This window comes from Ranitomeya variabilis, chromosome 1 (assembly GCF_051348905.1).
Source record: "Ranitomeya variabilis isolate aRanVar5 chromosome 1, aRanVar5.hap1, whole genome shotgun sequence".
Lineage (NCBI taxonomy): Eukaryota > Metazoa > Chordata > Amphibia > Anura > Dendrobatidae > Ranitomeya > Ranitomeya variabilis.
The window spans coordinates 864914096-864929102 of NC_135232.1; the positions used below are offsets into that span (position 1 = coordinate 864914096).

Sequence of the window (15007 nt, forward strand, 5' to 3'; positions counted from 1 at the left end):
CGGGTATCTGGCATTCGATAGTGTACAGGTATCCGGCATTCAGTGTGGTACGGGTATCTGACATTCGATAGTGTACAGGTATCCGGCATTCAGTGTGGTACGGGTATCTGACATTCGATAGTGTACAGGTATCCGGCATTCAGTGTGGTACGGGTATCTGACATTCGATAGTGTACAGGTATCCGGCATTCAGTGTGGTACGGGTATCTGGCATTCGATAGTGTACAGGTATCCGGCATTCAGTGTGGTACGGGTATCTGACATTCGATAGTGTACAGGTATCCGGCATTCAGTGTGGTACGGGTATCTGACATTCGATAGTGTACAGGTATCCGGCATTCAGTGTGGTACGGGTATCTGACATTCGATAGTGTACAGGTATCCGGCATTCAGTGTGGTACGGGTATCTGGCATTCGATAGTGTACAGGTATCCGGCATTCAGTGTGGTACGGGTATCTGACATTCGATAGTGTACAGGTATCCGGCATTCAGTGTGGTACGGGTATCTGGCATTCGATAGTGTACAGGTATCCGGCATTCAGCGTGGTACGGGTATCTGGCATTACACAGTGTACAGGTATCCGGCATTCAATACAGTATGGGTATCTGGCATTCCATAGTGTACAGGTATCCGGCATTCAGCGTGGTACGGGTATCTGGCATTACACAGTGTACAGGTATCCGGCATTCAATACAGTATGGGTATCTGGCATTTCATAGTGTATAGGTATCCGGCATTCAGTGTGGTACGGGTATCTGGCATTACACAGTGTACGGGTATCCGGCATTCAATGCGGTACGGGTTTCTGACATTCCACAGTGTACACTTATCCAGCATTCAATACGGTATGGGTATCTGGCATTCCATAGTGTATATGTATCCAGCATTCAATGCGGTACGGGTATCAGACATTCGATAGTGAGCAGGTATCCGGCATTCGATACGGTATGGGTATCTGGCATTCCATAGTGTGTTAACTCTTGTAAAGCAGTTATCCTCATTAAACTGTACCAGTTCTGAAATGACTATCCATTTCTGACATTGATTTTGTATTTTTTTTCTTAGGGCTGTGGCGGGACAGAACAATCCAAAATCATCCCAAATGGTAAGTTGTATCCCCTACCTGCACAATCATGTAATAACCAGTCGGCATTTGAAATATCTTCCTTTCCATATACTGTCAGTAAATGTAGAGGCTCCAGATGCTGACCAGTCCCATGACGTCATTGCTGAACTGCAGGTGTCGTGGTTGTACTCCATGGCACCATTAATTGTGGACCACGTGGGAAATAAAACCTTTTTACATGGGCGATATTTCCTAATGCTGACGTAAAGGGAGTGATGTGTTTTGAATACTAATGCTCTAATCCAATAGGTGACACATTTTACAGTCGCCCTATGTATTTTCTCATGGCAAATTCAACATTATCATGATTCTTATCTGCTGCTTTTTATTGGCCATATTTAAGAAAATAAAAATATAAGACAAGATTTTTATTGCAAAAAGCTAAGGATGAACCCAGGTTGTTGGTAGTCTCATAGTAAAAGGGAACATGCAGTTCCTGCAGTCTGCCAAACCATGGCTGTACAGTTAAGTTGTCTTATCCCTGCATTACAGCACAGTGCTTTATGCTCCTCACAGATGATTCTATATTGTATAAAAATTACTTTTATGTGCCATTCATGTATACGCTAGTGCCCTAGGATTAGTCAAAATGGCGTCACTTCCCCCAGACTATCCCTCACTCCCATATATCACCCTAACAATATACCGGTAAGTGGGAAAACTTATAGTTACAGAGAAGGAATGAAACAATACAAGTATCCAGTCACCTAGGAAATCCCCTGCAGGTGTTTGATATTTATTGGTATTTCATCTGTTTTGTCTACCAAATAATACCATCCGTAACAATGACAAGCACTCTAACAGGTACAATAAACATGATATATGATAAACTTTGTCCATTAGATAGATCTAAGCCAGGTGTACATTTCACAATCCATAAACAAAAACAGGACATATGCCCAATATAACAGAGAGTACACTTATCATGGATGGGCATATGTCATGGTGACAGATAGTATTTGATATTTATTGGTAACTAGATGGTGGCCCGATTCTAACTCATGGGGTATTCTAGAATATGTATGTAGTATATAACACAGCCCACGCAGTATATAACACAGCCCACGCAGTATATAACACAGCCCACGCAGTATATAACACAGCCCACGCAGTATATAACACAGCCCACGCAGTAGATAACACAGCCCACGCAGTAGATAACACAGCCCACGTAGTATATTGCATAGCCACGTAGTATATAACACACCCCACGTAGTATATAGCACAGCGACGCAGTATATAACACAGCCCATGCAGAATATAACACAGCCCACGCAGTATGTAACACAGGGCACGTAGTATATAGCAGTGTGGGCACCATATGCCTGTTAAAAAATTTAAAATAAAAAATAGTTATATACTCACCTTCCGGCGCTCCCCGGATCCAGCCCAGGCCTTTAGCAATGCTCCTTGCGACGCTCCATTCCCAGTAATGCTTTGCGGCAATAACCCGTGATCATGTAGTGGTCTCGCGAGACCGCTACGTCGTCATCTCGTGAGACTGCTACGTGATCTCGAGTCATTGTCGCAATGCATTCTTGGGATCGGAGCGTCGCGAGGAGCGGGAAAGGGTGCCGCAGACGCCGGAAGGTAAGAATTTTTTTAAATTATTATTATTTTTAACATTATATGTTTTTACTATTGATGCTGCATAGGCAGCATCAATAGTAAAAAGTGAAGCGGTGTTTAAATCCCGCCCCAGTATCGCTGATTGGTCGTGATTAGAGTGAAATAGGGGAGTGAGAATAGTCCTCGGTGAGTGAGGGCGCCGAAAAATCATTCTTATAGGGTGCCAACCTCCACAGACAGGCAGGTTAAGGATTAGGTCTATTTCAGGGTTTTTGTTGTGTTTTTTTCTGTGTTTTGGTATCTAACCAATTGTTATTCACTGGGTAAGTGTGATTTTTAAATATTGGAATTATTAAGGATTAGTTTTTTAAAGGGAATATGTGTTCACCGAGGGGTGATAAGTAGACAGCTGCTAAGCTCGACCTTCAGGTCTGCACACAGAGGGCTCTGCTGCCAGCTGTAGAGGAAAGCTTCACTCAGCGTGCACCACTCTCCTGGCTTATCCATCCCTAAGAGGGGCAGCCAGCAGTGCATAGACAGCAGATATGAACCTCAGGCAGTGGACTATGGCAGTGCTTGAGGTTAGGCTGACCCTGGAATAGAGGGAGGGGGGGTGGTTACAGGATCTGAGGCAGGACTAGACTGGGGGCGCGGAATGACTAGTCCTGGCTCATTAGCTCATAAGCAGTGTCACATAAAAATAGTTGTTATACACAAATTAATCTACATTGTATAGCATCAAGCGCTCTGCTGTAATGCAGGGATAAGCCAATTTAACACTATGGTGGCGGTTTGGGAAACCTGACTCTGGTATCTTTAAGCTTATTAGTAGAATTTGATACTATCAAACACCAAGAGATTCTCGATGTAGCTGAAACATGGTAGAGAAAGGATTCATGGGCTGTACTGAACTTGCATTTCACACAAGTGTATAGGTCTGCTTTTCATTAAGCAGTAATGGGACAGATAAGTAGAGTCAGTACGTAGATATTCCTGCAGAGATGGGAAACCTTGTCCACTAGATGCTGCCGCTGGCAGAGCCTGTATGCTAGATTAGCCTCATCAGTAACATCCCTATAAGTGTGTGCACTTTGAGAATGAAGGTTTCCTTTCACTGACAGAGGGCTGAATAGACTTCCAACATTGAAACAGCACCTCCACTTCTTGGGGTTGCCATCCAGATTTAGAGATTTATATTTAGTGCTATTTTTATGGTTTTTACCAGGAGAGCATGGTTCAAAGCATTTTCTGCATGTCCCCATGTATCTCTGCAGATATGGTGCACCCCACCATTTACTGGTAAAGACCATAAATATTAGTACTAAATTTAAAAAGGTTTAGATCTATAGAAACATATGGTAAATTTAAAGAGACAACTACACATGGGAGCAGCAAGAATAAAATAAAAGCAAAACTAGCTACTTTTGACCCGGTGACAGGTCCTCTTTAAAGTTAATGTGGAGGAACTCTGCCGTCAGGCCCTGACTATGCTTACAGGTAACTAGAAGTGAACCTCCCACTTGGTTAATTTGTTGCATAAACATCTGTTCTGTAATATCTGAATTGTGTCTGTGTGTGAAGCATGTGCATGTGATTTCTGCAACGCTATTCAGAGAGAAGGGACAGATTTTTTTGCAGCTAATCTACTGTGTGTGAATGCTCCCCTTAGAGCTTCTTTTTTTATTTTTAGCATATTATACAGCTTGATTTATATTTTTGATGTTCTCACTTCTCCCAGAGTCTAAACAATAGCAAGGATAAAAGACACAGAGCTCTTTCCACATAATCTAGTAATTCTCCAAAGCACACCGGTTCCTTAGTAGCTTCAGTGCGTGTTCCCATCACAGACACTTGTAACAGATCACCCTCTTGGGATTATGGTTCTTCTTACCGCCACATCCAGGTAGAAAATCAGTGCTGAAGTGGCCACTTCTGGGAGTTATGGAAACCACTGGTGGACACCTGTTCTTTATGCAGGTTCCAAAAACATGACACGCATCTGTACAATATTTATAACATGCCATAACATTCCGTAAAACTCTGTCATGGGAATACTCTTTTAATGACTTTTCAAAATATGCCAATAAAACGCAGTTTGTGCCAAATTTGAAATGGTTAGGTTTTCCTGGCTCTTTGAAAGATTGCTGAATCGTGACAGTGTGCAATGTGCACGTTGTCAAAATTTCCCTGTGTTCCCAGCACCGGAAGGTGGACATCTGGCCGCAAGTATGCGACTTGCATTGTTGCAGACACAAGCTGACTGGATTCTCATTCACTTTTCTCAATGTTCAGAGGTAAGCGAAGGAGAATGTAGTAAATTGCATACTTGTGGTCCCCTGACACCCACTCGCGCTGGGGATACACGGGAATTGTGACATTGTGCACATAGTGACTGCAGAAATTTGCCTACAGCCCGGAATCCTTCTTTAATGCTGTATTACTGACAAACGGACATTAAAAACATGGTCTTCTGTGTATCACCTGCAGAATATACCCGAAGTATAGTATTTTGCTCTATAGACAGACAAACTCTAAGATGTATCCGATGAAACACAAAGACTAAAATGTCTGTATAGTGACAGATTCTGTAAAATGAGGAATTTGGCTTTTTGCATGTGGTTGGTGTGTATACTTTTGTTTGTTTTTTATATATAGGAAGCACCAAAAGAAATTATAAAGCCTGTGCCCATTGCAACCCCCATTCCTGCTGTTCCCAAAGTCACCTCTGCTGCTAATATGGCATACAACAAAGCACCTAGACCATTTGGAGCGCCATCGCTTTCCAAGCCTGCATCAATCCCTTCACCTTCCTCTGCCTTTACCCCAGCTACCGCAAATCAAGCATCTACACAGCCATCTGCTTTATCCCTGCTGGCTGCCGTCACCCCACCTGCCCCTACTACCACCGGATTGCATGCTGGTTATAAACCTTCCACTGATGGCCTAGCAGCTGTAGCTAAACCTGCAGTCACCCAGGTCCCACGGCAGCCCGCAAGCTACAGTTCTGCTGTCACCCAGCATTCTAATAATGAGAGAAGAGGACAAAAGGAAAATCTGGGTGACAAATCCCAAAATGGGTAGGTAACACTTGCATGTATTTAACTGATATGGATCAGACACTTTGCTTTTCAGTGAATTGTGGGCATTTGTTTTATTTATTAGTAACTACCTAGAAGATGATGGTCAAATGCTTCAATGGCTCTTAAGGCATGTTTAGGTTTTCCATTTTGCCACTTCATTGGTGGTCAAGGCCTGAATATATGCAGGAATTTAACAATCAAAATAAAAACAATGGACACTTCTGTCCCACAGTAGTGATGTTCCTGCTATGTCGGTGTGACGTGTGTCACATGCAGGCTGCGGCCAATGAGTGGCTGCAGCCTGCAAGTAATACAATAATGCCACACTCTGGAAACAGCAGCAATGTGTCACAAAAGTGTAAAAAATGTCTCATTTTGCTGCTTCCTTCTGCTGAGCTCTCACAATGCACAGCACAAGCTGCAGCTGTCGGGCTGGGTGAACGGACACTGAATACATTTGGATTCATCTCCTATTTTATTTTCTATTTGGACTCCTAGAATCCTTAGCTTATTGTGAGGATTATACCGCTACTCTGACATTTTATTTGATTATATATTTTACTCAGTTACATAGCACCATTAATTCCACAGCACTGCACACATTATCATCACTGTCCCCATTGGGGCTCACAATCTAGATTCCCTACCAGTGTGTCTTTGGAGTGTGGGAGGAAACCCATGCAAACATGGTGAGAACATGCAAACTTACACCATGCTCATTAGGTCTAAGAGAGCAATTTAATAATGTATAACGTTTGTACTGTGAAATCTGGTGACCGATCTACTTTAAAAATGATCTGTTGTTTAAATCAGGTTTTTCTGTGGCATGTATTTTTTTACTTTTTTGGTAACGTACTTGTTTGTTTTTTCATATCACAATATTTATAAAAAACAAAACAAAACAGAAAATACAATCTAAATTGGTAGCCTTGCAGTTTTTCACTGGCCACTATTTAAGACTCCTACTTTGGTCCCTTCAGGAATAGTTTTCAGCAGGATAAAATGACAGCTGACACCTCTGTGACCCAGGGTCTGCTAATTGTGATCAGTGATGTCACAGCTGACTTTGTTCCTTCATCCCTTTACAATGACCTTTGTTCAGGCCCATTAATACAATAGATGGTGTCAGAGTCTGTACATTGTGGCTAGTGTACATGTGTTTTTCCTGAAAAAGGAAAATTGGAGTCTAAAAAAGCTCCAGTGGCCAGTGTGAAAATTGCTTTTTTTTTTTTTTTAAAGGCCAAATTTTAAGAAAAAAAACATATATGATATAAGCAATAGGTAATATTTTATAATGGCTTCACTTCAGTTCAAATCTGAATTTGTTTTTTTTAAACTAAATATTGGACTTGTGGGGTTGTCTAAGTTTGTGCTTCAACCATTAAGTAGTCTCGGTAATGTTAGACAAAAATAAAGTCTAAAGTGTGGCTGGTAAAACAATCATTGTAGGCTCAACAGTGAGACGTAATGAGTTGTCCTTGTTGGCAGATTGAGGTATTTTGAATACGTGTAAAAATTCCATTCATGAAATGGAAAAGTAACATTAGTAATTAAATCAATTTGTTTCCTCTGGTTAGTAGATTAGCAATCTAATGTATAATTTGTAGGAATATGCAACTTATATTACATATTGCACAATTATACACAGACAAATTATTTAGACGCAGATGAGGAGGTGATTCATGGAGATTATTAACTGGTTTCCTACAGAGTAAGGCCGGCGTCACACTGGCGAGTTTTACGGACGTATGATCGCAGAAAATACATCCGTAAAATACGCATAACACACGGCACAATGATTCCCTATGTCCCAGCTCCTATCAGCCGTATGTTACTGATCCGTATTATACGGTACTCTACGGCCGTACAAAATCGCAGCATGCTGCGTTTGTCACCGTATTGCGCAAATAAATCGCCAATGAAAGTCTATGGGGGCGAGAAAAATACAGATTCCACACGGACCCGTAGTGTGACTTGCGAGAAATACGCAGCGGTGTTATTGAAAAGCCGGTAATTCAATTGCCGGCTTTTCATTTCTCCTGCCTAAACCCGACATGATATGAGACATGGTTTACATACAGTAAACCATCTCATATCCCCATTTTTTTTGCATATTCCACACTACTAATGTTAGTAGTGTGTATGTGCAAAATTTGGGTGCTGTAGCTGCTAAAATAAAGGGTTAAATCGCGGAAAAAATTGGCGTGGGCTCCCGCACAATTTTCTCCGCCAGAGTGGTAAAGCCAGTGACTGAGGGCAGATATTAATAGCCTAGAGAGGGTCCATGGTTATTGGCCCCCCCGTGGCTACAAACATCTGCCCCCAGCCACCCCAGAAAAGGCACATCTGGAAGATGCGCCTATTCTGGCACTTGGCCACTCTCTTCCCACTCCCGTGTAGCGGTGGGATATGGGGTAATGAAGGGTTAATGCCACCTTGCTATTGTAAGGTGACATTAAGCCAGATTAATAATGGAGAGGCGACACCTATCCATTATTAATCCAATTGTCTGAAAGGGTTAAAAAACACTCACGTTATTAAAAAGTATTTTAATGAAATAAACAAACAGGTTGTTTTAGTATTTTATTGCTCTCTCAATCCATCCGGAACACCCTCGCTTGACAAAATAATAAACCCACAATATACATACCCTCTGATGAACTTTCAGGTCCCACGAGGTAATTCATCTGAAGGGGTTAATTATTTTACAGGCAGGAGCTGCGCTAAAGCACTCCCTCGTGTCTGTAATCCCCGGTGCTGAAAGGAAAGCTGAGTGATCTTTACTTACATTGAGTTGCGGTGAGGCGCCCTCTGGTGGATGAACTCATGAACTGCAGCCTTGGAAAAGTTCCCACGCTCCAGTTCATATGCTGTTGGGGAAGGAGAAATGAAAAGTCGGCAATTGAATTACCGGCTTGTCACAAATAACGCGCTTAATTAAATCTAAATACAGAATATATATATATGTGTCTCAATGATAGAGATATATATATATATATATATATATATATATATATATATATATATATACTGTATATATGTTTTACCGAACATTTGAGCACATAAATCCATTAGATGTCGGTAAAAAACGGACCGCATTGTCTTACGCTGAGTGTGACGCCGGCCTTACAAGCATGTCATGCACTGTCCCATGAAAGGAGTTTTCCGGCACAATTTTTTTTCCATTGGGTGAAGAAATGACAGGTAGGTAGTTGCTAACTACCTGCCTGTTTCCAGCACCGACTCAGAGCGATCACAGATCACTCAGGCCTATGATTCTGCTGCTTCACGTCAATAGAGCAGCTGTCTCTCTTCCAGGCTGCTCTGTCCTCATGGCGTGCAGTTATGCAGCAGGGAGCCTGCTGTCAATCAGCATGAGCTCAGCAGTCACACCCTGTCCAGAGAGCACAGTGGAAGGGAACTAGCCGCTCTGCCAACAAGACATCACCGGAAGCTGCAGAACCAATGGCAAAAGCGGTCCATGACCACTCTGAGCCAGTAGTCAGGTAATTGGCACCTACCTGCCTGCCTGTAGGTTCTTGGGCCCAGTAAGAAAAAAAATTGTAGTCTCAGTCAACCCTTTTAAAGGGAATCCTGTCAGCAGGATTGTGCACAGTAACCTACAGACACTGTCAGGTTGGCTCCCTTATACTGATTGAAATGACACCTTGGGTGATGAAATCCATCTTGTGGTTGTTGTTAGTGTTTATTTTCAGTTAGAGTCTTGTGCTCCGGGGCGGCCTGTGAGGGGGGTCTTCATGTGCTGCTCTGCTTACATATTCATACTGATGGCTTATGGCCTGCCCCCTATTTTACATACTGAATACTGAATATTTGACATATTGAAAAAAAAAAATAACCTTCAGCAGGCGGCGCTTGCGCTGCAGCATTATCACATCTATAATATGCATTAAATTCTTTTAGTTAGTCATTTACATTCATTCTGAAAAACAAAAAAAGCCTTTCTTAATATGGCACCGGTCGCGCCTGCGTAGTAGCATGAATTCGCAATCAGATAGACGCTACTGCACAGGCGCCATTTTGGTAGATGAAAAAAATTTGTCCCCACCAAGATGGCTACGCAGTAGCATCTATCGGATCGTCAATATTGTATGTGACTAAATAAAACCATTGTGATTGAATGTGATTTTTTTTTTCCCAATACATATAATATTCAGTACGTAAAATAGGGGGCAGGTCAGTGAGGGATCAGTGACCTGTGATAAGCCATACAGATAAATATGTAAGCAGAGCAGCACATGAAGACCCCCCCCACAGGCCGCCCCGTAGCACGAGAATATCATTAACTGAAAACTACAAATAAAGATGAAATAACCACAAAATGGATTTAATCAGCCAAGGTATCATTTTAATCCATATAGCGGCGCCGACCTGACTGTGTCTTTAAGTTACTCAACACAATCCTGCTGACAGATTCCCTTTAATCTAGGTTTTCCTGCACCTGGGGCCATAATGCAGTTTGGCCCCTCCTTCTATACACAGCTTGTTGTTATGTGACCGCTCATATGTGATTTGTACGCTTACAGCCATGTGCCAACTAGCTTCTCTTCCTAATTCTCTCAATGTACAATGAAAAACTCCAGTCCCTGCCTCTGAGAGAAGAAGGAAGAGAAGCCAGTTGACACGTGACCGTAAGGCCTCTTTCACACTTGCGTCGTGTGACGTCCGTCGCAATGCGTCGTTTTGGGGAAAAAATGGATCCTGCAAATGTGCCCGCAGGATGCGTTTTTTCCCATAGACTTGTGTTGCCGACGGATCGCGACTTATGGCCATACGTCGTGTCCGTCGTGCACTGGGTGCGTCGTGTTTTGGTGGACCGTCGCCACGAAAAAACATTCAAGGGAACGTTTTTTCATACGTTGGGTCCGCCATTTCCTACCGCGCATGCATGGCTGGAACTCCGCCCCCTCCTCCCCGGGACTTTACAATGGGCAGCGGATGCGTTGAAAAGCTGCATCCGCTGCCCACGTTGTGCCGAATTTTCACAACGTGCGTCGGTACGTCGCGCCGACGCTTAGTGACGGGCCCGTAACGATGCAAGTGTGAAAGAGGCGTAAGTATGAAAATCGTATATGAGGGGTTATCACATGTTGACTGCTGTAATTGACAAGCAGAGCCAAATCCTGACTGTGAGCATATATGATGCGCTGTTGGGATTTGACATGCTACTTTGTTTAATATTAAAATCAATTATCGTAACCTAAATGCAAATTTATCCTCAACTGAGTAATCCTCAACCTGTGTGACCAAACAATTTCTTTATTACCCAACCAACATTAGTAGAGGAATACAGCATCACAACCATCACCGTTACATGGATATATCACCAGAACTTATTAGTACATTAATACATAAACACATTACCAGAACCACCATCAGTGCATGAATAAATCGCTACAAGCACCATCAGTTTAATCCAAGCCTAGTTCAGAGATCAGTTGTAATGTCAGATCGGCCTTCTATATAATCATATTGCATAAACCTACATCTTTGTTCGACATATATGTAGATTATGTCTGGACAAGATTATGTCTGTTAGTATCATATATGGGAGTAATCTCTCCCATACCTATGTGTGCACATTCCATTTTTATCTGTGCATGTGTTTATTTATTGCCTGTATTAAAATGAAACTATTTTTGTAATTTATATAAAAATATGTAAAAATATTCATGCTAAAATCCTAATAAAAACATGGATATGAGCATACCACCGTATTAAACGTTCACAGATAGTGACATAGGTGCAAGGATATAATACCTCAATCTTGTAGACTGTGTGTGAATAGTCTCCCCTGTGTCCTGGAAAGGTCCTTCAGCAGGGCCGGCCCGAACGTATAGGCGAACTAGGCGGCCGCCTAGGGCGCCGACCCTAAGGGGGCGCCAGAGAAAAAATTGAAAAAATTATAAAAAATCTTTTCAAAAGGCAAAAGGTGTATGGAGCGGAGCTGAATGTGTATGAAGTGTATGGAGCGGAGCCGTGTGTGTATGAGGTGTACGGAGTGGATTCGTGTGTGTATGAGGTGTGTGGAGCGGAGCTAAATGTGTACGAGGTGTACGGAGCGGAGCCGCGTGTGTACGAGGTGTATGGAGCAGAGCGCGTGTGTACGGAGCGCAGCCGCGTGTGTAGGAGTAGCTATGTGTGGCCATTATACGGTACGAAGTATCATGTGCGGCCAATATACAGTATGGAGCATCATGTGTGGCCATTATACAGTATGGAGCATCATGTGTGGCCATTATACAGTATGGAGCATCATGTGTGGCCATCATACAGTATGGAGCATCATATGTGGCCATCATACAGTATGGAGCATCATGTGTGGCCATTATACAGTATGGAGCACTGTGTGGCCATATTTTTTTGTTTATAATTATTCTTTATGAAACAGTGTGATCAGCAGTGCTAAATGGGTGTGGTTGGGACGTGGATATGGGTGTGGCTAGTTATGAATGGGTGTGGTCAGGCGTGGCCTAAAATTTGCCGCGTCGCGTGCCGCAAACTTTGTCCCTCTTTCCCATCTTCAAAAGTTGGGAGGTATGTTAAAAGTAGTAGGGGCGCAACAAAATAGATTCGCCTAGGGCGCTGTAATCTCTCGGGCCGGCCCTGTCCTTCAGATAGCGTCCATTCAATTACTGTGTCCTGATTTAGTCAGGGATCCCTGAAGAAGGAATCAGAGATTCCGAAACGCATAGGAGAAGTGTGGTTCGGTGTGTGCCCTGTAGCCAGTCACGTGATCTATCACGTGTCAGTGACGTCACGCAAGGTCCTGCAGCCAGGCTGCGCCTTGCCGGCTCTGTCTTAGGACGGAGACTCTTCTGTCAGTGCACGCCAGATTTTTCATTTCTCTCTGGGAGGTACGCCTGTCACCGGCCGGGACGGCTCCACCTAGACTATAGTTCTTTTGTTGCTTAGCATTTTACTGCTTATTGTCCTCCGGCATCTGACTGAATTAAGGTACCGTTACACTAAACGACTTACCAACGATCACGACCAGCAATACGACCTGGCCGTGATCATTGGTAAGTCGTTGTGTGGTCGCTGGGGAGCTGTCACACAGACGGCTCTCTCCAGCGACCAACGATCAGGGGAACGACTTTGGCATCGTTGAAACTGTCTTCAACGATGCCGAAGTCCCCCTGCAGCACCCGGGTAACCAGGGTAAACATCGGGTTACTAAGTGCAGGGCCGCGCTTAGTAACCCGATATTTACCCTGGTTACCATTGTAAAAGTAAAAAAAAAACAAAAACACTACATACTCACATTCTGATGTCTGTCACGTCCCCCGCCGGCGTCCACAGGGTTAAAACTGCTTTCGGCCGAGAGCTTCCCTTCACTGAATGTGTCAACGCCGGCAGTAACAGCGGTGACGTCACCGCTGTGCTCTGCTTTACGGCCGGCGCTGACAGTCAGTGCAGGGAAGCTCTCGGCCGAAAGCAGTTTTAACCCTGTGGACGCCGGGGGATGTGACAGACATCAAAATGTGAGTATGTATTTTTTTTTTTTTTACTTTTACAATGGTAACCAGGGTAAATATCGGGTTACTAAGCGCGGCCCTGCTCTTAATAACCCGATATTTACCCTGGTTACAAGTGAACACATCGCTGGATCGGCGTCACACACGCCGATCAAGCGATGACAGCGGGTGATCAGCGACCAAAAAATGGTCCTGATCATTCCCCAACGACCAACGATCTCCCAGCAGGGGCCTGATCGTTGGTCGCTGTCACACATAACGAGATCGTTAGCGGGTTCGTTGCTATGTCACCAAAAGCGTGACGTTGCAACGATATCGCTAACAATATCGTTATGTGTGACTCAGCCTTTAGGACACAGTAATTGAAGGGATGATATCTGAAGGACCTTTCCAGGACACAGGGGAGACTATTCACACACAGTCTACAAGATTGAGGTATTATATCCTTGCACCTATGTCACTATCTGTGAAAGTTTAATACGGTGGTACGCTCATATCCATGTTTTTATTAGGATTTTAGCGTAAATATTTTTACATATTTTTATATTGTTTATTTTAGCGGATGAATTGAGTGGTTTTCATCCTTATATTTGCTGCTATTTATTTTCAGGTACTTGTGCAGCGCTTTCTGGATAATTGTTTATTTATTTTTGTAATTTGTTGATTAAGGTGGCATAGTTTTAAACTACGCCGCTGCTGCTGCTGCTCAGGACCATGGTGGTTGTAACTCCTGAGGACTATTTTTCTTTTTACTATACTGGATGTAGAATACTGTAAAATTGACAAATTTTGGAGAACCTCTCCAAAAATCCATCTATTAAACCATAAAATTTACTTTTAATGAGTAGACATTTAAAATACTGAGGGTATGGAAAAGTCTAAAGGTACCTTCACACTCCGCAACTTTACAACGAGAACGACAACAATCCGTGACGTTGCAGCGTCCTGGATAGTGATCTCGTTGTGTTTGACACACAGCAGCAATCTGGATCCCGCTGTTATATCGCTGGTTGGAGCTAGAAGTCCAGAACTTTATTTGGTCGTCAGATCGGTGTGTATCGTCGTATTTGACAGCAAAAGCAACGATGCCAGCAATGTTTTACATGGAGCTAACGACCTGTGAGAACGATAAGTGAGTCGCCGTTACGTCACAGGATCGCTCCTGCATCGTTCTGGAGCTGCTGTGTTTGATGTCTCTACAGCGACCTAAACAGCGACGCTGCAGTGATCGGCTCGTTGTCTATATCGCTGCAGCGTCGCTGAGTGTGACGGTACCTTAAAACTTGTCTCTAATCTGCTTTTAAGGGTACTGTCACACAGTGCCATTTTGATCGCTACGACGGTACGATTCGTGACGTTCTAGCGATATCGTTACGATATCGCAGTGTCTGACACGCAGCAGCGATCAGGGACCCTGCTGAGAATCGTACGTCGTAGCAGATCGTATGGAACTTTCTTTCGTCGCTTGATCACCCGCTGACATCGCTGGATCGTTGTGTGTGACAGCGATCCAGCGATGTGTTCGCTTGTAACCAGGGTAAACATCGGGTAACTAAGCGCAGGGCCGCGCTTAGTAACCCGATGTTTACCGTGGTTACCAGCGTAAAAGTAAAAAAAACAAACAGTACATACTTACATTCCGGTGTCTGTCCTCCGGCGTCTCAGCTTCTCTGCACTGTGAGCGCCGGCCAGCCAGAAAGCGAGCACAGCGGTGACGTCTGACGTCGCCGC

The 15007-nt window shown here is 43.5% G+C and overlaps 1 protein-coding gene across 1 annotated transcript in view; it reads left to right on the forward strand.

Annotated features, from left to right (window-relative positions):
- The window catches only part of PDLIM5 (PDZ and LIM domain 5), a 320904-nt gene that overhangs the window by 184647 nt on the left and 121250 nt on the right, over positions 1-15007 (forward strand). The window contains exons 4-5 of the mRNA XM_077277339.1: positions 1068-1107; positions 5353-5774. Of these exons, the coding sequence (XP_077133454.1) occupies positions 1068-1107; positions 5353-5774 (462 nt within the window). The remainder of the gene's footprint in view (positions 1-1067; positions 1108-5352; positions 5775-15007) is intronic.